The sequence below is a fragment of the Falco naumanni genome, chromosome Z (assembly GCF_017639655.2).
Source record: "Falco naumanni isolate bFalNau1 chromosome Z, bFalNau1.pat, whole genome shotgun sequence".
NCBI lineage: Eukaryota > Metazoa > Chordata > Aves > Falconiformes > Falconidae > Falco > Falco naumanni.
In genome coordinates this window covers 59,137,504-59,161,586 of record NC_054080.1, presented here as the reverse complement: position 1 = coordinate 59,161,586, position 24,083 = coordinate 59,137,504, and the positions used below count along the sequence as shown (strand labels likewise).

At 47.3% G+C, this 24,083-nt stretch overlaps 1 protein-coding gene across 2 annotated transcripts; it reads left to right on the top strand.

The window, feature by feature from the left end:
* Positions 1-872: 872 nt before the first annotated feature.
* On the top strand, positions 873-23,699 carry GCNT4 (glucosaminyl (N-acetyl) transferase 4). Of its 2 annotated transcripts, XM_040579066.1 has the most exons (3): positions 873-941; positions 19,468-20,772; positions 21,216-23,699. In XM_040579066.1, exons 2-3 carry the CDS (start codon positions 19,469-19,471, stop codon positions 21,307-21,309), a joined length of 1,398 nt encoding a protein of 465 aa, XP_040435000.1. In that variant the 5' UTR covers positions 873-941; position 19,468; the 3' UTR covers positions 21,310-23,699. The 2 variants fall into 2 exon arrangements, with proteins under 2 accessions (XP_040435000.1, XP_040435001.1); XM_040579067.1 differs by having other exon boundaries at positions 19,468-23,699.
* The last annotated feature ends 384 nt before the right edge of the window (positions 23,700-24,083 follow it).

The window sequence follows — 24,083 nt, the reverse complement described above, 5'->3', positions numbered from 1 at the left end:
TGTCTCTGGCAGAGTTTTACCGCTCACACCGACACGATTACAGCAGAGTAACCCGCAGGTGAGTTGTCGGGCAGCTGTGTCCTTTTGATTTGACTTACCTTTCTCTGGAAAGAGCACAGGCACACGGTCACATCTAACTCGGTTACGGTGGCTTAAGCAATTAGCAGCCTCCGGGCGAGCTGTCACAGCTGTGCCCAGCTGCAGGGTCTCCGCTGGGGGACAGGCGGACGCGCCCGGCCCCGGCAGCGTCTTCCGAGTTGCCGCTGAACCCGTGCAGCAGGCGCGCCGGTCCGCGCCGAGCCGAGCCGCTCCGCCGGGCCTGGGGACACCAGCGGCTGCCCGGGAGCCCCGGGGGACACGCGGTACCCCAGTGCCACGGCGGGTTATCCACCGTCAGCAGAGGACCGCAGCTCACCCGTCCGGAACGGCGCCCACCGCAGCTGGCCCGGGGCCGCCGCACACCGGCCCCCTCCACTGCCGCGCATCCGCCTCCGGGGACGGGACCCCGGGCTCCTCGCCCTCCCCCGGGCCGGCGGCACCGGTGCCCAGCCCGGCCCTGCCTCGTCGCCCCCCGGGCGGGCTCCCTCCTGGCCGCGGCGTTCGCCACGCCGGGACGCAGAGCCCGCTCCCCCCTCGGCCGCCCCGCCTGCCCAGGGCCAGCGGCGGGGCCGCTCCGCGCCGCGCCGGCGGGAGGGCAGCGGGGAGGGGACGGGCTGTCGGAGCCCAGGTGCCCTCCCCTGGGAAGGGGCGGCCGCCGCCGCGCTGCCGGGATCCCCGCCGCTGCTCCCGCCTCCCCCTCCTGCCCGCCAGGTTGCGGGGCGGGCGGCGGCCCCTCCTTTTTCCTCCACGTCACGGGGTGGGGGTGCGGGTGCGCCCCCGCCATCGCCACACGCGCGCCCGCGAGCCGCCGAGCGCGCCCCGCCCGGGACAGCCACGCACCGGTGAGTGCGCGGCGGCGGGCACGGCCCGGGACAGTGGCGGCTGGGCACGGCACGGCACGGCACGGCGCGGCTCCGCCCCACCGGCCCGGGAGCAGGGCCCTAACTTTTTGCGCGGAGCGGCGCGCTGGTGCCGCAGCTGCCTCGACCTCCTGCCGGCAGCTCCGCCGCAGGCGCAAACTTGGAGGCTGAGCGGCGGCGGCGGAGTTCGGGGAGAGATGGGGAGGAGGAGGAGGGGGAGGGGGAAGGGGCGGCAGCTGCGCGGCTCCGCGGGGGCGCAGCTGGGCGGCGGGGCGGGCGGGCCGGGCAGGGCGCGGCGCTGGCGGCGGCCGCCGGAGGGGGAAGGGGGCCGGGGCCGGCGGGGGCTGCCGGGGAGCTCCGGTGGGAGAGCGCCGTGCGGCTGCGGGGTTAGTTACGGGGGTTTCCGCCTCGCGAGCCGGAGCAGCTCTGAGGTGCGGGCGCACACCTGCCCGCAGCCGGTGCGCCCCGCTGCCGCAGCCGCGGAAGCTGCTCTTGAGAAGCAACAGTTACCACCAGCTTAACGTGCGGTTTGGTAGCAGGAGCCGGGTCTGTTGTGGTGTTGGCTGAAGTCGCTTCGCGGTTTTTTTTGTCTCTCCGTAAACTGCTAAACCTGTGTGTATTAGTCTGTGGCCGTGTTTAATTTGCCAAGTGCATTTACTTGTTTCTGTAGTATGAAAAGAGGCTCTTTTTTCTCTTTTTTCCTTGTGAGGAAACAAGAAGTAACAGAACAACAAGGATCAATCGGAAATTCCCTCGAGGAGAGACGGTAGCAGCTTCTTTCTCGTTGTGGGGTGAATAGACTTACTAGTACCAGAGTAAAGCTTGTAGAAAGGAGAAGTTAAGGGGAGCTTGTCTTGAGGTTAACTCGTCCCCTGTGTCCCACCTGTGGATCTGGCCACTGAACATCCTCAGACTTGATCCAAAGATCTAGTCTGTCAACCATCCCGTTTCATATTGAGTTAGCCAAATTTCCTTAATAGGATATTTGCTTAAAATAAATATTCCTTAAAATAAATGAACTTCCTTAATAGTAATCTGTTTACATTTGATAGCCTGGGAGAGAAACAGCTGAGGGGTAGATATGATAGATAAACTTGCAAGTGGAGTGGAGGCGGTGAACAGGAAGTTCACCTTCTCTTGGAAGGCAAAAAATTGAAAACAAGTAAGAGAAAGCGGCTTTTTACGCAATACTCAGGTCAGCTGTGGAGTGTTTTGTGCCCTCCTCCACCCACCCGGTCTACTGGATGTTAGAAAAGTTATGTGCGTTCAAAAGCATCTGGATGGAAGAAATTGAAATTTCATAAGAAGTAGAAAGTTGTAACCCCTGGGTTTGGAAACTGCTGAGCTGTAAGGGAACGGAAAGAACGTGTGGAGAAAATGTTGCAGAGTACTTGTTCTCCTTCTGCTCTTCCTCTTCTTTTCAAGCATCTGCTTTTGGGTATTCTGAGACAACATCCTGGGCTGGATGGGCCTATACGGATGTGATGTGCCTGTTGTTCCATGCATGTAGGTTTTCTGAGAGGGTCATAGAAAGGGAAGTGAAATGTTACACTTGTGCTCCTGTGGTTTTTGGTCTTATGTATCTGATAGTGATGGATTTTGGTCCGGTTCTTGTGTATTTTTCTGTAACCTGCCCAGCTGTAAAGGCATTTAAAGATCACCAACATTCCTGGATAATGCTTTTTGACTCATGATTCATATAAATGAGCAGCTCTTAAGGACTACAACTTTTTGAAAAGCAGTGATGGTGATAAGGGATACATTCAGGTTTGAATTGCACGTGTTGGTGCAACCCTTGTGCTGGGATTACACTGGGGATGCAGGAAAGGGGCCCAGACACTGAAAACAGTTTATAGGTTGTGGATGATAATCTGTACTGTGTGTGCTATTTTCTGGCCTAATATGTGTGAATTATTCTCATCAGCCAAGAGGCTGACTGTGATCATCTCAAAAATGCCTTGATGGCTGAGACTAGATCTTTGAAATTCATCAGAAGTAGTCCGGGTGAGCTGGGAAGAATTTACCAAAGGTAAAATTAGAAAAGCACAAAGGGCCAAAGCTATGGGCTATATCATTAGGTATAAAGAAACCAGCAAGTGCTCATGTTTAGGATTCAGGGAAGCCTGGAAAATGTTGAAATGTCAGTCGAGAACAAACAGGTAATTGTTGATCATGTGGATCTTGTCAGCCTGGCAGCTGTTTAGCCTGGCCAGATATGGTAGAGCGCCTCAGCGGGTGTCCGCAGTCTACAGAATGATTGCAAGAAGCCTTATGTCCGCTAACAGGACAGAAACAGCATTCTCAGGCTTCAGCAGAAAGATTTCAGGAAAGGGTGATGCAGGGATTTTGGAAACATGTTGTTGGTCAGAGCTAGGAGTGGAGCACCAGAGAGGTGCTGATGTACCTGCTTGGCTGTTAGTCTTGGTTACTGTGTTCTTACACAACAAAGTGATTTCAAGTAGGAAGTGGGTAAGTAGTGTGGGCTGACCTGATACATGCTGATGATGCAAGTTTGGTCTCACTAACAGATGATGCTTAAATGGACTCTAGAAGGAGCTTACGGTGTTTGCGTAGCTGTTACAGCTACAGAAAGGTGGCAGGAGTCATACAGTGACTCCAGCTTTTGAGGTCTCCCAGGAAATATCGATAAAGGAACTAAGAGACACAGCAGACGAGTCACAAAAAGCTCATTTCTGCCGCATAAACTGCAGGGTGCTGAATCCAGCAGGGGAGATAAGTTTTGTGTGACTGTCAGCAAGTCAAGCCTCATCAGACCTCTTGCTGAAAAACTTAAAAGCGAAGAAAGCTTCGCTAAGATTTATGGTGTGACCAAGTGCAATATGTAGGTCCCTCTGCTTGGAGCACAAGAGGGGGAACCGTGGAGAAAGAGTTCTTTAATCTCATCTTGCCCAGACAGATGCATCATTAAGCAGAAGACAGGGTGCCTACCAGCCTGACCGAGACCCACACATCTTTGTACTCCGTCATACATTGTTGAATTGCAATGTGGCTTGTGTGGTGCACCAGGAAGATAGCTGCTGGCCCGGGCAGCATTCCCTGGTGCTAATCAAAGACCGTTTTCTTTGGGATTGATACTGCAAAGCACAGTTGGCCTGCGTGCATTTTTGTGGTGCATCATTGTTTGATGGGGTGTGTGTGTCGTTCTGCATGCTTGCTTTGCAGGCAAGGACAAGTCAGCACCCTGAATCTTATGCAACAGGTGTACAGCTGTCGGCAGACCTTTTCCAATTTTGCATGTGCTGGGTGCTTTTGTCTCACAGAAATTCCCATAATCTATATTTCTGTATTCTTAACCATTGCCCACTGTACTGCCCCCATCACGCTGAAAAGGGGTAACGTTGACCCAGGTACTGTCATGCCACATCGCGTCTTATGCACACAGGGAGCACCAGATACTAAGTGGGAAATCTGGGAGCTGTTCTGGCTGTATGAAGTAGCCATGCTGGGCCCATTGAACTAAGGCAGGGCTGCAGGATCCCATGGGTCTGTGGCACCCAGACCTCTCTTTGAAGCTTATGAGATTCAGCCTGCCCCTGCCACGCTGGAGAGCAGAGCACAAATAATAAGCTCCATAGTACAGGGCTGTGCAATTTATACATCCATGTGAGTTGGAAGGCTGATGTTGAAGAGGAGGCAGGCGTACACAATACTTTTGTCAAAGTGTGGATGGAGAGGAGGAGAATGTTACATATGCCTTAGGAATACAGCTGATGTGCTTTCCTTGAGGGAAGATAGCTGTGGTATTTGGTTTTGGTACATGCAAATTGTACAATGTTTAGTTCCTCAAATTTCTTTGTAACCATCACACACACAAAGCTTAGGTATAATAGCACAAAAATATATTTCTTGCCATGTGAGGTACGTGGTATACCATATGAGGTACTTACGTATAAGTGAACTTGCAATGCAGATCGTCATGTCTAAACAGTTTCAGAAAGTGTCACCAGGACTGTGGGGGGTCACAGCAGCAAACCAAACTTCTGGCCTTGCCTGGGTGCCGGTGCTATCTTATCTGTGGAGAGAGCAAGGCCTCCAAGACCTGGAGTCTCAGTATGTGAAGTACCAGGCAAATCTTGAATTTTTAGAGACTCATCGCATCTGGGTACTTTCCTGTCTTTCCCCATGTCCCCTTCACCCTGTCATAGATGGAAATGAGATGGCTTTAATATGGCCTGTTCTTTTTATGGTGGTACTCTTCACCATATTCTTGGCATTTAAAAATGCTATGTGAGTAAACAGAAATATATGCTTATTATACAGATAATGGCTTCCATAGCTTATCAGACAAAGCCTCCATACTCACCGTTTTTCAGCTAACACTTCACACTTTTCTTTCATAATCTGTGCAAGCAATAATGCCATCCCTGCTACTTCTGTACATCCGACTTCATACGCGCTTGAAACAGCAATAAAGGTGAAGGCTGTGGGCACCGGCAGGATGGAGCGGACACCGGGACTTTCTTCAACTACCGAGCCAGCTGTGCCCGTGTTGGTCTTCTGGGTCAGAGCATCCTAAAGAGCTTCGCAAGGGGAGGAGACCACAGCAAAGTCCAGGAGGTAGGTCTGCAGCTCTCCTTGAGATAAACTTGCTGATGTGACAAGCTGTGACTTTGGTCACAAAGACTTTAACATGGAGGGAACTGACCTGAAAGGGATGATTTGCAGCAGGGGCTCACAGACGAGGGTCTGCAGGCGGCTCTGCGGCTCGGTGGAGAGACGAAGGCAATGGAGAAATATTTTGAGCTGTTAACTGGAGCTTTTCTGAAGCATGGTGCAGTTTATCCTGCCTCCATGCCTAACAGGAAACTTCCACCCTCTTTCACAGTGCTATTCTGTGCCAATGTACACAAGTTCTGGCCCTTTGGGCCCAGGTTTTATGTTATGTGGTAGTTTGGGGGTAAAGGTTAACCCTCTCTCCACTGTAGTAGTATTACTTTACAACTCCATATGAGTTGGAACGAAGCTGTTAAACTCTAGATTGCCCCAAATTAGAAGTAAACTGTATTTAGTGGGATTTGTGGGTTTTTTTCTTTAAATAATTAGTTGGGCGTTTTTTTGGTCTTGGTTCCTGCCTTTATGGTGCATTGAGCCCTTGGTAGACATGGATAATCTCATCTATTAGAAGTCAGGGAATTTAAATACTCAATGTATAAGCAATCAGGCTTGAGAATTTCCATGGCTGACTATCCCTGGGCTTTCTAAACACTTTAACAGGGCTGCAAATCCTCTGACTGGCAGGACAGAATGTACCAAGGGATTTGTTGATAGATTTTTCTTTTCAGGCCTCCACCTGAACAACTTCCATCAAAAATTGTAAGGCAGTTCAGATTAGCTGGGGATGCAGAGGAGCCAGGTTCACTTCCCTCTTGGGCTGCTGTCTTCTTGCATGACCCTGCAGAATTCACTTGCCTCTTTCCCTGGCTGGGGAGCAGAGACACAGACTTTCTTTGCCTCGGCATATCTCTGGGATGTGGACATGCAAGAATTAATATTAGATATTTTAGTGCAATTATGGGGATTGCTGACGTACTGGAGGAAAATAGAAAAGAGCATCCAGCCTTTTCTAAAGAACACATAGAGAATTGGGACTGAGTGGCAGAAAGAGAAGCAAAACAACTTACTGTCAGCGCAACAGGCTGTGTTAGGAAACACAGATCTGTGTGTCCCATGTGATGAAGAGTCCTCAGGCTTATCATTGGGAAAAAGTCATATGTGATACCCATAATTGCCAAATCTTCGCTGAACCTGTGTTTCCCACGTAGGTGGTGAGAAGCTGTCTTTCATCTTCCGGAAGCACAAAACAGGCAGTAGTAAACTGTAGATTTTTGTTGTTTTTCTTTGGGGCACTGTATTGTTTTAAGTCTTCAGGGTCTTAAAATTGACAGGCTTATTGTTTAATTAGACTTGGATCTAAAAGTAATGGCACATTTTTCCACATCTTGCAATTAAAGGACCATGAGACAGCATATAAGTAATTCTAGTTAGTTAGCTCTTTAGCTGACCTTTATTTAGAGGAAATCTACGTACTAGATTCAGGTAGGCCAAAACAAGGGGTTGAGCTGTGTGGAATGAGGCTGGTCATGGGCACCACTATGTTAGAGGGGCATAAGCTGAGGCTCTAGTGCAGGGAGAGCGTGTGGAAAACAAGGCAAACTCAATATAATCAGCTGATCTAGACTTAATGGCAGTGAAAAGTATCCTACAGAAGCTCTGTGATCCCTACCTACAGAATCCCTACCAATACCTCTGCAATCCCTATCAACAGATAATTTTGCAATGTGAATAATCAGCTAGCAGAAGTAAACGCTAGCATGTGAATAAAATAACTTTCCTACCTAGCAGCATTGAGTAATCAAGTAGAGTTAAGAGCTTAATTCAAACTGAGAGTTTAAAAAAAATAAATATTGCTTAGCAAAGCATGTCATTACTTTTCTCCTTCCTCAGCTGCCCAGGAATATCTTCCCCTCTACCTTCCCCAGAGACCCATCAAATGACTTGATTTGTATAGAGTAGAGGGGAAACCAGAAGGAGCTAACTGCCTCTGTCTGCCTGCAGAGCTGGTTGTGCAAACAACTCGACCCAAGCCTGATTTGCTGCCTGAGCAGGTGTGTATTAAGCAAACAGATACTTTATCAGGGAGGTCTCCCAAAGTGTTTTTGCCTGGAGGAGAGGGAATTGTTCCTGCTATTATATGGTAATGGTGTTGGTTGCTGAAATACACTGACCTGGTTTCCAAGGAAAGGTATAGACCAGGGGTCCTCAAACTACAGCCCATGGGCCCCCAGGGTCCTCAATCCAGCCCCCGGTATTTACAGACCCACCACCACCACCCACCCACCCCTCCGGGTGTTGGGAGGGGAAACCAAGCAGCCGCAGATGACTGCCTGCCACTGCATCCGCGCGCCGGCCCCCTGGTTAAACAGTTTGAGGACCCCTGGTCTAGACACTGGTTTTGCCTCAGATGCCTCTGAGGAATGGGAGGGTAACAAGTCAGAGAAAGCACCTGTTTTGCCGCTCTGTTCGAGGTTGGTGGGTTTTTTGGTGGTATTATTGCTAATGCTACCTACATGAAAGCACTTACCCTCCTTGATCCCTCTGTCCATTCTCCTCTTTCATCATTTCCCAGCCTCTGTTCTGCTGCTCCTATTCTTCTCAGCACCCATTCCCTTTTTATTTTTTTCACCTGAGTGTTAAGCAAGGAGCCTGCTGTGTGTTGGCAGAAGGGCTTCTGCATGTGAGAGAGAACAACATAGTGGGATAGGAGCACTCCTGCTCCCTTGTGTCTGCTCTCTCTGTTTCCTCTCCTTCCACAGACTTGCATTCAGGCTTGACCTTTTCACTTAACTCTTGCTCTGTGGCAAGCACAAAAGCAGGTTGCCCCATGACAGCATTCATAGTGAGTACTTTAGATTCTGTATTTCAGATCCACCAAGAAGAGAGCGTTGCCTACTCACAGCCTGAATTTTCCAAGAATTCCTGTTCTGGTAGCAGACATGTCTTGCCACTCCACACTCTCTGTTAACCACTCCCAAGCTGATGTGACAAGTGAAGATGGTTTCCCCCACCTGGCTGGCTGGCATGACACCGGAAATAACTTGTGGCATTTGTAGTCATGGGCTTCTGTGATGGATAATGCTGAGTAGAAAAGAAGTAGTATAAATTCTATAAGGCTACATGTTAAGGGAGCTCTTGGCTTTTGTTTTTTCTGTAGCTCAGTATGGTTGGTAGTTGATCTTGGACTTTTGCTTACCTACTGGACAGGTCCTTCAGGAAGGACTGGCAGAGTGCTCCTCAGGGAAGTAGTGATGCATTGGTTGTTGCAGGCAGAAAGGTTATGAGCTTCCTTAGGTAGCCCTGCCTGTGTGTCCCACTGCTGAACCTGTTGCTTTCAGTGCTGTCTGGAGTGCCTTTCCCTCTCCATGGGGCCATGGAGATTCTTCCAGCCTCCCTGGACAAAGGCCAAGCTTCAAAGCAGGATTTTCATCCTTCTGCCTGCTGGGAGGCTTCTGGTGCATCTTGGCCCCACCAGGCTCTGGCCTTCCTGTGGTGGATCCAGGTGGTTCATGACAGCTCTACCCAGTGGGCAGCATCCAGGGAGCTGGTGGGCGCTGTAGACCCACCTGGCAGTTTCTGTCTTTAATGACTGTGGTGCTTCTGGTTTATGGAGCACAGGCTATGTCAGAAAAGACACGATGAGGAAAAGGAACAAAGTGCTGGGGAGTTGCAAAATTCCTTGTAGTCTCAAAGTGGTTGATGAGCTGTTAATAAATCAGTGTGGTCTGAATACAGACAAACTGGGAACACCTCTGCAGTGCATAGGAAAGGTTGGAAGAAGACCACAGAGTTTTAATGAGGCCAATGACACATTTGCCCTTTTTGGACCAATTAAAGCAAATTCTTATTTGGGTACTTTTTGGTTACAAATGGTCCCTGTCAAAAGTAGCTTGTCTGAGCCTTCACTGTTTTTTCATGGTGGAGTTTGCCCCATGGGAGTTTTTGTTAGGTGGGGAGGAGAAAAGAGTAGATGTTAAAATGTAAATACCCACAGATCTTTGACTTCTGAGTAAAAGAAAAATTACCTTGCATAATGCAGCTGTTGCTTTAAAGGAACAGCTTTTAGGAAACTGCTTTATTCCCAAGAAGGCTATTTTCAATAGACCTAGATGAGTCACTTATGAAATAGGAGGAGAAGCTTCTGGAAGGGCTGGGTCTGCTTCTTCAGTGCTGGGGGGAGTCTGCTATCTTTTTTGCCACAAGACAGTCAGTTTTTATATTTTCTGATTTGTACTGCTGATACAGGAATGCAAGAGGTGCTTGATTGTGTGGATGCGTGCAGAGCAAGAGGAACGTGAGAGTTTGTAATTTGTTCCTGCTGAGAGTGAAGGGAGCTTGTGATGTGCAAGAATGACATTGGCATCGCTGAGCTGCATAGTCTGGGAGGTGCTGTTGTTCCGGGTACATGGGGTTTATGGAAACAGCAGAAATGTTAGCATGGGGAGCAGCAGTAAAGCCCTGGGCTCTCTCAGGAACCAGAGCTCTCCATATGTAAATCATTAGGGTCTTAGTAAAGTGGAAACACTCCTTCAGAAGAGGCAGCGTGAGCCCGAAGCCTGCCAGTTTCTCTGTGCTGCTGAAGGGAACTTGTCTTTTTCTGGGTTGCTCAAATCTCTCTAACCCTTTGTAGAAGGGCAGCCTCAAAGAGGGCTGAAGCTGCTGTATATCCGCCATACCCTGGTGGGTGTAAGCCACTGGAGGTCAGCCAGAGTGGGAGCTTGGTTCTTGGGGCTGTCTCAGGCTTGTGCTGACCGGAGCATCTTCCAAGCTGCCTTTTCTCCATCACTCCTGAGTACTGCTCTGGGGCAGAGGGGTTGCTGGGCTGTTACTGGCAGAGGATCAGGGTCAGGTGCAATGCTGCTATCCCCAGAACACTTTACACCGGGGGTGCACCAAGGCTGTGCTGTTGGAAGCAGAGCAGGCAGAGGTTGCAGTGCTGGTGCAAAAGCTGGGTTCTTGTCCTGGTTCCAGTTTGTTGGGCAGTGACTTTCCTAGGGGTGCCTCATCCAGCCCATCCTGCAGCCTGTGCTCTGGGATGAATTAATGGTCCTTTGCAGTGCCTTATATCCTTCAACCAGCTGTGGATGGACCTTAGATACTTAGACAAACACTGGGGCAAGATGGGTCTCATATGCGTGTCCAGAATACAGAACAGGTTCTCTACTGGTTTTATTCAAGGCCAAATTCAGAAGCACTCTGGGTAATTTAACCACATGGAGTTCTTCTCCCTGGCGTAAAATGTTTCTCAATGTTGTGGGACAACCTCAAACAGTCCAGTGGAAATGTCCCTGCCCATGGAGGGGAGGTTGGACTAGATGACCTTTAACAGTCCCTTCCAACCCAAACCAGTCTACAATTCCATGAGATAATGCATGATGGAGTGGTGCTTTAAACATGCTTTTACTTTGAAGGAATGGATGTACACCTTGTGAAAACATGTTAAAATGTTATTCCCAAGAAGTTGATTTGTGTGCTCACAGGAAGCTCTTCAGAGCAGAAATTTGGACCACCACGTCTCATAATGTACAGACTCAGCTGGTTAATAACTGACTGTTCTGTTCCTCCTCCAACATACAGCATCAGCAGCTTCCATTTTTCTTTTAAGGGAGGTGGGCACAACTTCTTCCCTCTCCTCTTTGTGTGTGTGGTCTATTTTCCTCCAGGGAAGAGGTGATGGGTCAGTAGGAGGTATCCTATGCTACTGCAGATATGCAATTCACCAGCTGAACTGTGACTATTTATTTGTCTGCATAGCACTGTGAAGATGCAACAGTTTAAAAGGTCTGCTTTTGCAGTGATACGGTAAATCCAGTGAAACTTTGGGTAGGTGCACTCAGAGCTAATTTAATCATAGAATCGAATCATAGAATGGTTTGGTTGGAATGGACCTTACAGATAATCTAGTTCCGCCCCCCCACACCATGGGCAGGGACACCTTCCACTAGATCAGGTTGCTGAAAGCCCCATCCAGCCTGACCTTGGACACTTCTGGAGTGTGTGTGTCCCCAGCCTTTCTGGGCAACCTGTTCCGGTGCCTCACCACTCTCACAGTAAAGAATTTCTTCCTAATACCTAATCTAAATCTACCCTTTTTCTGTTTAAAACCATTACCCCTTGTCCTGTTGCAACAGACCCTAATAAAAAGTCTGTTCCCATCTTTCTTATGAGCCCCTTTTAAATATTGAAAGGCCACTGTGAGGTCTTCCTGGAGCCTTCTCTTCTCCAGGCTGAACAACGACAACTGTCTCTGCCTGCCCTCATAGAAGAGGCATCCCTCTGATCATCTTCATGGCCTTCCTCTGGACTTTTTCCAAAAGGACCATGTCCAGAGCTGAACACAATATGCCAGGTGGGATATCACCAGAGTGGAGTAGAGGGGCAGAATCACCTCCCTTGTTCTGCTGGCCGTGCTGCTTTTGATGCAGCCCAGGATTTGGTTGGCTTTCTGGGCTGCAAGCCCACATTGTCGGGCCTTTTTGTTCACCAGCATGCCCAAATACATCTCCTCAGCACTGCTCTCAATCTATTCTCTACCCAGCCTGTATTGATACTGGGACTTGCCCCAACCCAGGTGCAGAACCTTGTATTTGGCCTTGTTGAATTTCATGAGGTTCACACGGGCCTCCCTCTCAAGCCTGTCAAGGTCCCTCTGGATGTCCCCCCTTCCCTCCAGCATGTCAACAGCACCACTCAGCTTGGTGTCTTTGGCAAACTTGCTGAGGGTGCACTCCATTCCACTGTCTGTCACCAACAAAGATGTTGAGCAGCACTGGTCCCACTATGGACCTGTGAGGAACAGCACGCATCACTGGTCTCCACTTGGATGTTGAGCCGTTGACCACAACTCTTTGATTGCGGCCATCCACCTTACCCACTGAGTAATCCACCCACTAAATCCATGTCTCTTCATGTCTCTTTAAATCTAGCTTACACTGATTGGTGCTGTTTCCACAGCATCCTAGATGTACGGTATAATGGAGCTATAAATAATACAAATTAAATAATATAGGAGAGTGACAATTCATTTACTTGCAATGACCTTGCTGCCTCTTTGATAGTGCATAGTGACCTCAGCCAGTGTGTGTAGATCAGAATGCAACAAAAATTACACTGTTTCAGGTGAAACTGCAGAAGAGCTTTTTAGGCAGGCAGGTCATCACTCCCTCTTGGGCTCTGCTTTGGAGGCCAGGATTGCCATTTGCTACTTCTTACAAATTTTTACAGAAGATAATGTTTATATTATGAGAAATGCAAATGAAGAAGCAAACTGCTCTAATCCAGCTTAATTTTGACAAACCACAGAAGCTAAACTGCAAAACAAGCCAAAACATGGATTGCTGCCATCTCTGATACTTTGTTCCTGTTCAAAACTGAATCTCTTTTAGAACTTTTTTTAGTTCAGTTTAAATAAAAAAATCCTGAAATAGGAAATGTTTCTTTTGAGTTTGAAAGAACTGTTGAAAGACAATGCACATGTTTTTTGTGAGTGCCAGTGAAATGCAAAAGCACCTGTTCGTTCACATGGCTAACTGAGCTGGGCGGGGGATGTTCAGGGGTTTCTGGCCAGGTTGCATCTGGTGTTATCAGCACAGCTGACCCTTGCTTAATCCTTCTCAGGGATTGCCTTTTAAATTTCAGTATCTCAGAAGGCATGCTAGACCCTTGCTGTCAATCAGAAGAGCTGCAATTAATGCCTGTGGTTTGTGAGTGGAAGATTTTAGCTGGACCGCTCCCCAGCCACCATGCTGTGCTCCCACCTGAAGCTTGAGTGGGGAGAGGATTTCCTCCTCTGCTCAACAGCTTCACCTGTTTTCATTTCGTCATCGAGTTCTGGGCGGTGTGTGTGGCCTTATGAATAAAGAAAACTTCGACACAGCAATCTTTGCAGCTGAGGGCGTGATCTTTGAGTGGCTAAGTCAGTGCTTGGGGGATAGATGCTTTGCTTTTGTCCATCTTCTCTGAATGCCAGTGGCAGTTGTGAAGGGAGAGCCACTGCCCAGATTTTTATAACCTTTTTTTGTGTATTGCATTACGGTGCTAGCAACCAGCAGATTTCTCCAATGGAAATCTTCAAATGAATTGCCGTGGATTAAACTTTGATGTGACAAATTGATAATGTGTCTGTTAATCAGACTGATACAAATGTGGGTGTTTGTTCTTGACCAACACGGAGAGGGTAGAATCTGGGAGGTTTAACAAAAGTGTGGTGCAGAGAGAAAAGAGGATTATCCTGGGAGCCAGGGTTCATGAAAGGCTTGTATAACTTGGGGAGAATCTGGACAAAGTCCTGTGCCTGGTCAAGACCCGGGGCACCTGCCTTCCTTGAGTGCTTGGCCATGCAAACTCACCCCCATTCTTGTCTGCAGGAGTCAGGGTGACTCCTGGAGGGATGGGCTGAGGAAAGGCAGGCATGGAAGAAAATCACCAGCCAGTGGCTGTGCCCTCGTACAGAATCCTGTCCTGTCTCCCTCTCAGCACCCAAAAGAAGAGTCCCAGAGGCCAGGCTGCACCGGGGTTGACATGGAGAGCAGAGTGGGTGGACTGGGGTGCTGCAGGTGTTGTTTCCTTCTGATAGAGGCACCCAGTTGGATAGATGCGTGATGTGCGGCAGTCTTTGCTCATGACAGATCCAGACTAGACATGCCCCAAAGGCATGCTTAGTGAGGTCCACAGGCTAAGTGCCTGGTGGTGTGTAGAAATGTTATAAGTTAGTTGAGCTAGAATTAAATTGTTTTAATATTTTTTTTTTCCCATCCCAAAAGAATCCTAAAAGCAGGCTTTAATTTACCCTCAATTAGCCTTTCCTTTGGTTTCCCCTTGCAAGCATTTAACATTTCAAGCAGTTACAGTCTCTCAGCAGAAATTCAACATTTCTGTGTTGTTATAGCAATCTGTATTGTAAAAGCTAAGAGAAGTAGCCACTGGTTCAGTTTGCTTCTCTGGCACTTTACTTTTGCCTCTCTACCGTGTTTCAGTATGAACTTGGGTGATTTACCCAAGCAGGCTGCCTATGGATGGTGTACAGGTGCAAATGCTGCTTTTCATATTTGTGATGTGCCCACTGTAGGGGTTTGCACACTTCTGGGTACTCTGCAGTTTCATGGGCTGTTAATTTATGTTTACAGATTGCTGGAAGAATATCCAGTAGTTTGCAAGCAGGAGCAACGATTTGTTTTTAGGAAGGTAAACTTCTGCACATCTGGCTGACAGCAGCTGGAAGGGACTGTTAAGGCAACAGGTCTTTACAGATATTACCCTGTGATCAGACTGTACTTTGCTTCCCTAAACCTTTGCTGTGTTACCCAGGATATATATGTATGAATGTCTATAGACAAATCTGTGTTATTTCTTCTGTTCTCATTTCTGTGTTCTCTCTCTCCTCCCCAGTTGCTGTAAGTCAATAGTAACTGAGGTCTAATTCTAGTGTATGTCCTTATGTGTATTTTCTAGCATGTTGTTGCCTTCAGCTTGGCCTTCCTTCCCAGTGCTTCCTTTAGCTGGCCATAGCTCGATTCATAACTTTTGGTACACAGAGGGGAAAGCTTATCCTCTGGTTTTATGGATTTTATAGGTGAGTGTTGTGCGAGCTCCAGGAGAGCTGCAGAATTCTTCTACAGCCTCCCGAAAGATATGCACTGGATTGAGGCACAGAGGAAGGAGTGGAGCTCCACTGCCTGCTAGAAGAGTGCTGTGTATTTTCTGGTCCTTCTGCAAGCCCAGCCTCCTTGTCTTAGGCAGATACAGACAGCTGAGCCTGGCTGGAGAGTGCCTTGGAAGGGAGGACTGAGAGTTTCAATTTGAGAGCGGCATGGCTTAGTCTTTGCCCAGTCCTCCTGGGAGCGTTTATTTTGCTGACTAAGGCCAACACAGCATTCAGCAAGTGGAATGACTTGATATTCCAGATCAAAAAAGTTGGTCTGAACTTTTTCAAGAGGGTGTGAAGTTCTTCCACCACCTTGTTCCTCCTTTTGTGTCATTGACCAGCTTGTGCATTTGCAGAAAGCAAATTATTTTAAGTCTTTGAAGGTGTAAAGCTGCCCCAAACAGTTTCTTAGAGGGAGAAAAATAAAAAAAAAAGGCAGTGAAATACACCAGTGGAAAACCCGTTCATTTTCTGGGTGGAATACAAATATTGCTGTCATGGATCTAACTACCAATCCCTCTTCTGGTGCAGCAGTAGATAAAAGCAGATGCAGAGAACAGAGTGATGGTCACAAGAAACATTTTTATTGGTAAAAAATTCCTGTCAGAAGTCTTGGCAGCTGGTAATTGCCTGATGTCATGGTTCCAGGGAATTTAGCTTTCCATCCGTATTTATGTATTGGCAACAGTAACTGTGGAAACTCTCAACAGCCAGCTGATTGCCTAATTCCTTCTTGAATCCTGCTGAGCTCATGGTCTTTAATGTGCTTTGTGACAGGCTACAGTTACATGTTGTGTAAGAACACATTTTGTTACACAATGCAAATGTGTTTCCCTTTGACTTGTTGGATGTCTGTTTTCTTTGAACATCCCTTGCTTTAGAGGTGCACCGGATAAATAAAAACCCATTCACCTTCTCTCATTCAGCACTTTGCATGCCAGCCAGTAAGTGCCTTTACCAGGTTAGATGCTGTGTATGTGTCTATATAGACCAGCTGTGGGATACCTATTTGTCTCAAGATAAGATCAGTCTCCATTAATTTCCTCAGGAGTCTTCTTGCATGTAGAAGAGAACATGCAAACATTTTACAAAATAAGGCAAGACGGCAATGCCAAGCCCCCTTCCCACTATAAAATCCTTGTGTAATAGATGGAATGCTGGTCCTGCATATAGTATGGTAGCAACTGAGAAAGCAAGATAACCAGAGGCAGCGTCTTGTCAGTGCTACCCCAGATAGGTGCTTCAGGTAGCTCTAGGTGCCTGTTCCTATCTGACACGTGTCATTTGTTCCCTCCTGCTCTGGAGAAGACTGTGTGTACAGTACACTGTGATGTCTGAGTAGGGCTTTGTGTGCTGCATGTGGTAAGAAATAGGGGTTTTGCACTTGAATGAAAACCTGATGAGATTTGTGGTGCCCCTTCTGTCCCGAGGGGTTTCATTCCCTGGTCTTGTACTGTTCCTCATGAAATTCTGGCCTTCTACAGAAACTAACTTCATCCTGGTTAGAAGCAAATGTTTCATGCTTAAAGAACAAAGCCGTTGCCCTTGTACTGCTATGCCAAGCCTGGCTGTGAAGTGTAATGGTGGTAACAACAAGGGAGTATGAATTTCATGTGATAAGGATGGCACAGGAGGGTCAACGGGATATTAGTGGTGGTGAACTGCACTGCTGGCGAGATGTTGGAGTGCTTCCGAGTGGTTGGGGTCACATATGGCCTGATACTATCTGGACCACTGTCGTGATGGTGACATAGTGTGTTTTGTAATAAAGAATAAAACCAGCCCCCCCATGCAAACAGATGGGGCTAATTGCTGGCTCCTGATGCTCTCATGTGACCAGATGCTAGCCAGGATCAGGGGGAGGTCCTCCATAAACAAGGGAGTCAGCGGAGGAGCTGAAATTTCTCACCAGTGCACCTTAATTCCTTTTTCCACAGAGGATTTGAACCATGTCACCACAGTCTTCCGGATTTCTGACCTCTTTACATGGGACACTAGCATCTAGTGCTTGGCAGTGCCAAAAACCATAGGAATGTTCAGTGAGCTGACTGTGGATCCTTTGCTCATCAGCTGCAAAGAGGGAGCCCTCAGGACTGTCCAAGTGATTTCTTGCACATTGTGGTCTAACTCTGCACCACACCGGGCTCTGGTGATCTAGATTGGTACCTTCAGGCAGAGAAGTGTGATGCAATGGTGTTTTTGTTGGTTTGCCTAGAAACAGCATGTTTGGCACTGCGCGTGTCCAGGGCTACCATAGATAGAGGGGGTTTGGAGCCGTGGAGAATATGCTTATTTTCCCCATCCTTTTTCTTTGTCCAGGCTGCCTTTTTAAAGGAAGTAGAGAGCAAGTGAAGTTTCACTCCCTGGATGAGGTGATCCTTGTTCAGCCTGGAATGGTAGCGATCATCCTTGGTAGCCAAGGAGACCACTGGTCAGAGTCACAGGGCGGGCTTCACAGAGACATCACACCACACAGAGAGGTCTTCTCCCTCCAAAGAAAAACAGGGCAGGTTAGCAGTGTTCCCCTCCACAGGGCTTCCATCACATGGCTGGAAACCTGACTTTGGTTAGGAGCAGCTTTTAAGAGCAACTTTTCTCCAGGAACACAGAAGGAAATAGGTAAAGGGGAGAGCTGAGACATTGAGCCAGGATTAGTTTGGAGAACAAATGAAGGAAAGCGCCTGCTGGGATCTTTTGCTTCATGAAGAGATAGATCTGTTTTTTTCCCTTTGTTAGCATACCTGGAGGCTGTTTGTAAAACCTGCAGGGAGCTGCTGAGCTCTGGCTTCTACAAAATAGGTATGTGTTGGCTTACCCTGCTCCCTTCCACAGTCTATGCCTGGCATGCCCAGGAGAAACAAGGAGGTGGCATTTCCTTCTTTCTGTTGTCCCCAGAAAGGAAATATAAAGGAGAAAGATGTGTAAGGAAAGAGAAAGTCAGGGAGAACAGATTCATGAAGCAGCTGTACCTCAACAGGCTGCATTTTAACTGAAGCTACAGCTTGTGAGACCTGACCGTGGTGGGAATGCTAAAGATGCCTAAATTAATCTTCCAGTAAGTGTTGCATGCACACCTCAATACTTGCTTTTACATGCATACGTGGGATCTGCAGACATCTGAGCCACTTCTAGTGACCCCACCATTTTATTCACTCCGAAGCATTCTGGAGCTGCTGCTTCTCGAAAGAAAATATTGGAAACTGTTAAATTTAGAGACAAAGCAGAACTTAGTTTTAGATAAGTAGAGCTAAGTTTAATGCTGCACCTGGATGTGGACTCTGGTCTAATTTTAGTTCAAGGCTAGCAACAACGCTGCTTGCACTTAGCTGGTTAATCAAAGCTGTATATAGCTTTTCTTGTGGTCATACCTCAGTTGTTAAATTGCTACACAGGAATGTTATTAAATACCCTGCTGCATAAAAAGTGGCCATGTGTGTGTTTTTGGAGTCACATCTGAGGTTGTGTCACACAGCAGAGAACAGCATGGATGTGCTATTGCTCACTGCTACCCCTCCTGCCTTCAGAAGGTTACATTATATACTCAGTCCAGTGAATGGAAGTGCTGTGTCTTCATCCATCTCTTTCTTCAGGGCAGGTTTGCAGTATTTTCCAGAAGGAATCTCGACACAGGTAGGACTTTGGGCTTGTCAGACCCTGTTGGGAGAGGACAGGAAGGAAATTAATTTCCCCTTGGACATCTTCATGGGCCAGCCCCAGTGTTACAGACAACGAGGATGGTCTGACTGCATTCTTAAGCTTTCAGTTTAATGCTTCTTTTTAACAAGAACACTATTATCTACTGTTAAGCACACATTCTTTGCAGACTCACAAGAGATCCCCTTGCTGCTCCCATTGAATCCCTGGAGTTACTTGGGAAAACAAACAATCCTTCCTACTCACTTAGAGAACAGTCATGTTTCTGCCAGTGCAGGGGTTACTGTACTTCAATTTGTGACTCATAAGAAATTAAAAAAAGTTTTGGAAAATAAACAGTGGGAGTCTTGTTCCAACACTCTTATTTAGCTGGAAATGATCTGAACTCCAAGTTGGTTTATTGCCTTCAGTCAGCTATTTCTGGGGAATAAAATCTTTGCCTATTATTGTGGTCAAATCTGTTTCTGAATTAATATGATGATTAAGGAGAAACTGCAGGTTTCCAGTGCCCTGTCCTGCTAAGGTGGTGTTTATACTGTGGACAGACCAGTGTGCACATGTCTTTGTTAGAAGCTTGATTGTCTCTGATGCTTAGTTCCTGATTTAAAATACCATCGTGTCTTTGTTTTCTTGCAGAATGAAGAGACACAAGTGTCCCTACAAATGTCCATCACGAAGGAAGATCTTGATCCTGTGTGTTACGGGGTGGCTGATCGCACTGCTGAAGCTTCTCCATGTCGAAAGACACTTTTTTCCCTCTAAGGGCATTTATTTGGTTGAGCACTTCTTGAGCACTTCTTCTTACGTTACAAACAGGTATTCCCACCTTAGAAATGAGATCCAGTATGAGATTAATTGTTCATCTATATATGAACAAGATCCCCATGAAATTGGCAAGAGTTTAGAGATAAGAAGAAAAGAGATAATTGATTTAGCTGATGAAGATGTCGTAGCAATGACAAGTGCTTGCCATGTGTATCGTTCACTTAGGAAATACCACCTTAAACCTGTTTCTCCTGAGGAGGAGAATTTTCCAATTGCCTATTCTTTGGTTGTTCACAAAGATGCAGTAATGGTAGAAAGACTTATACATTCACTGTACAGTCATCAAAATATTTACTGCATCCATTATGACCAAAAAGCAGCAAAAAGTTTCAAATCTGCTGTGAACAATCTGGCTAAATGTTTCCCCAATATTTTCATTGCGTCAAAATTGGAGACAGTGGACTATGCACATATTTCACGTCTGCAAGCAGATTTCAATTGTTTGTCTGATTTGATGGACTCCTCAGTTCCCTGGAAGTACGTTATTAATTTGTGTGGCCAAGATTTTCCTCTGAGGTCAAATTTTGAATTGGTCGCTGAACTGAAGAAACTCGGTGGAGGAAACATGCTGGAAACTATAAAGCCAAGCAGCAGCAAAAGAGAACGATTTACTTATCACTATGAACTTATGAAAGTGCCTTATGAATACATGCAGATGCCTGTAAAAACCAACATTTCCAAGAATCCGCCACCTCATGATATTGAGGTATTTGTAGGCAGTGCCTATTTTGTTCTAAGCCGAGCATTTATTCAATATACCCTTGAAAGCTCTCTTGCAAAAGATTTTTTTGAGTGGTCAAGGGATACATACTCTCCAGATGAACATTTCTGGGCCACTCTTGTACGTGTTCCTGGAGTCCCTGGGGAAGTTCCAAGGTCAGCCCAGGACATAACAGACCTACAAAGCAAAACTCGTCTGGTGAAATGGAATTACCTTGAAGACCATTTGTATCCTCCCTGCACTGGTACCCACCTTCGCAGTGTCTGCATCTATGGGGCCGCAGAATTAAGATGGCTTCTGAATTACGGGCACTGGTTCGCCAACAAGTTTGACTCCAAAGTAGACCCTGTCCTGGTAAAATGCTTGGCAGAAAAACTGGCAGAACAACAGAGAGAGTGGGTATATTTGTCCTCTGATAAATACTTTCTGCACATGAATCCTGTGAATGCCTTGCTATAGCAGCACTGTATTCCCTGTTGTCAGTACTATGTACTGTTAAGCACAGTGCCTGCAGTTCCTCTGCCTTGACCTGCTGCAGGATGTTGGCAAGCGAAACATCCATTCTGCATGAAGCTCAGGGGCCTGGAGAGCCAGGTGCCTGGCCATTTATTTATGAAAAGTCTTGCCTTTCCTATTAACTGTTTTGTAACTTGCCATAATAATCCTGTAATTGTTCTTCAGAGTGATTCTGCGAGGGTAAGGTTTGCTTTTGGAGGCTCTGCTGGTGTCTGTCCCAATGGAGTACTTTAGAAATGTGTTTTACATCAAGTGTGTTTGCGTCTTTCCTAAGAAACTCCAACGCCTGTCCCCTTTTCCTTCACTTTTGTTTTTCTTAAAGGTATGAAACAAAGACCTCTGTATCTGCTACCTCAGGAAAACTGGAAGTGCCCAGCTCACAGACAAAACCAAGAGATCCGCATGACACCAAATGAGCCATGTGGCCTCACCTGAAGTCCCAAACTGCCTGTCTGTGGGAGCTAACAAAGACCTTTGCAATGTGACTATGACTGGATGATACAAGGGAAAGATCCTTAGATACCATATTGTCTGTAGCATCGTTCTCTTCTCCCAGCTCATTTGTCCATTACTTTTCCTTCTGTGAAGCGTGTGCTCAGGTGCTGTGCCCTGCCTATGGAATCAGTGGTTGTTGATTGAAGCAGAATTAGGTGGTGTTACCCTCTGAAGGCAGTATACAAGCATGCCCTACAGGCGGTCTCTGCAGCCCCTTACAGTAGATATCCATGCCAAAAGAGGTTGATCTTTATTTCTCCCTCTGCCTGTAGAAATATCTTCCTCTGTGTGTGTACTGGGTTTGCATGGTAGAGTTTTGGTAGTGGGGGGGCTGCAGGGGGGGGCTTCTGTGAGAAGTTACTAGAAGCTTTCCCCATGTCCAATGGAGCCAGTGCCAAGGCTGAGCCCATCAGCAGTGGTGGTGGTGCCTCTGGGATCGCATATTAAGAAGGGGGGGGGGGGGGGGGGGGGGGAAGGCAGGGTGAAATCTGTGCCAGCATAAGAGAAGAGTGAGGCTGTGTGAGAGCTACAACCCTGCAGACCCCCAGGTCAGTGCAGAAGGAGGGCAGGAGGTGCCCCAGGCACCAGAGCAGAGAGATTCCTCTGCAGCCCATGGTGAAGACCATGGTGAGGCAGGCTGTGCCCTGCAGCCCATGGAGGTCCACAGTGGAGCAGATATCCACCTGTGGAGGACTCCATGCTGCAGCAGGTGGTTTCCTGAAGGAGATGGTGACCCCAGGGGAAGCCCGTGCTGGAGCAGGTTTGCTGGCAGGACCTGTGGACACTGGAGCAGTCTGATCCTGAAGGGTGACACATCACGGAAGCGATGCACGCTGGAACAGTGTGTGAAGAACTGTAGCCTGTGAAGAGGAATCATGCTGGAGTTTATGGAGAACTGTCTCCTGTGGGAGGGACCCCAAGCTGGAACAGGGGAATAGTTTGAGGAGGAGGGAGCGGCAGAGACTGCGTGTGATGAACCGGCCGCAACCTCCATTTCCCAACCTTCTGTACTGCTGTGGGGGAGGAGGCAGAGAAATTGGGAATTAAGTTAAGCCTGGGAAGAAGGAAGGGGTAGGGGGAAAGTGTTGTGGGTTTTTTCTGATTTGATCAGCAATGAATTAAACCAGTTTCCCCAAGTCAAGTCTGTTTTACCTGTGATGGCAATTGCTGAGCGGTCTCTCCCTGTCCTTATCTTGAACACAGAGCCTTTCGTTATATTTTCTCTCCCCTGTCCGGCTGAGGACAGGAGTGATAGCGTGGCTTTGATGGGCACCTGGTGTCTAGCCAGGATCAACCCACAGGCACTCTGAAATCCCAGTCCTCTTGAGACAGTATGTCTACACACTGTAGGTAACAAGTGCTATTTCTAATTAGCGTTCATCAATGTGATGCTACGATGAAATGCAAAACATGTGAAGTCAAGTGGTAATCGTAAGAACAGCCATATTGAACAAATGAAGACCTTGTGTAGAAGTGTCTTTCTGTGCAAGTCTTGTTGCCTTGTGCCACCATGATCCCAGGCTGATGGGGGCCTGAGCAAGCCTTGGTTGAGCTGCAGAGCATCTGTTCTCCGCCAGCCTCTGCTTCCCATGGCCGTGCCAGGCTTCCTTGGTAGCGAAGCAGCTCAGGGGCCTCCTCGCAGCTGGGTCCCCATGCTGCAGCATGAGAGAAGTTTGTTAATCCAGGGGTCTGCAGAAACTCCTGCAACTCAGGAACACCTCTTGGCATTTTGGGGGTTTGTCTGGGATGTTGCTGTGCCACAAGTTCAGTTTCGGTGATTCCAGTGGACCCTGGGATCTAGCTTGCTCCATGCCACTGTCCTCTTTCTACCCATCTGGCTTTTATTAAGGGGCCTCTTCCCACAAGTGACTTGGGGATATCTCGTCTTATTGATCCACAAATGGTTGCAATAACGACCATGTCTCATACCCATGACCAATTTTGGTTTTTTATTTGAGTTGAAAGAATGAAGTAATTTTTTGGTCTCAGTTCTTGTTTATAAATGTACTCATGGTCAAGTCATCTGTGGCTTGAGATTGGGTTTGAGAGTCAGGAATCATGGGCCTTTTTCCCCATTTGTAACACTGATTTCTTATGAGACCACATCTGAGTTTTCTGTTCCAGCTGTTCTAGCTGTAAAATGGGAACAATTGTGTTCTATTACCTTGCTAAACACTTCAAAACCTATGGGTGTTGCGGGTGGGTTGCACAGTACTAATTGCTTATTAAGCTATTTATGGAGTCTGTGGATGCACAGGTCAAATACTTCTTTGATGTACTGATTCTGAAATAAATGAAGCTTATTTTTAAAGTGTGTGTTGCTTACTTGAGTGACTTCCCATGTCTGCCCAAGGCTGTCCTGACTTGATGTAATTTATAGATACTTTGTAGAAAATGAAATATTGACAGTATTTACAGATTCATGCATCAGTACTTGTATATAGAGAGTTCCCCTGTGGAAAAAGGTTGATAAAGAGGATGTTAGGATCCCAAAGGGCCAAGCCACTGCCTTCCGCACACATAAGTTGATGTGTAATGATACATTTAAATTTTTTTCTTTACTTAAACTGGCTTTATGTATGTATATACACACATCCCCATTTGTGTTTGAGTGGTTTGCTCTACCATAAATTTATAAAAATAATCCCCCAGCACATTTAACTTAACAAGAAAATGATTTTGAACAACATGCAAC

Bases quoted from the DNA above. Each gene is read 5' to 3' on its own strand.
- GCNT4 (XM_040579066.1), top strand. From the start codon at position 19,469: ATGAAGAGACACAAGTGTCCCTACAAATGTCCATCACGAAGGAAGATC. The intron at 20,773-21,215 runs GTGGGTATATTT...TTTTTCTTAAAG, and splicing joins CTGGCAGAACAACAGAGAGA to GTATGAAACAAAGACCTCTG.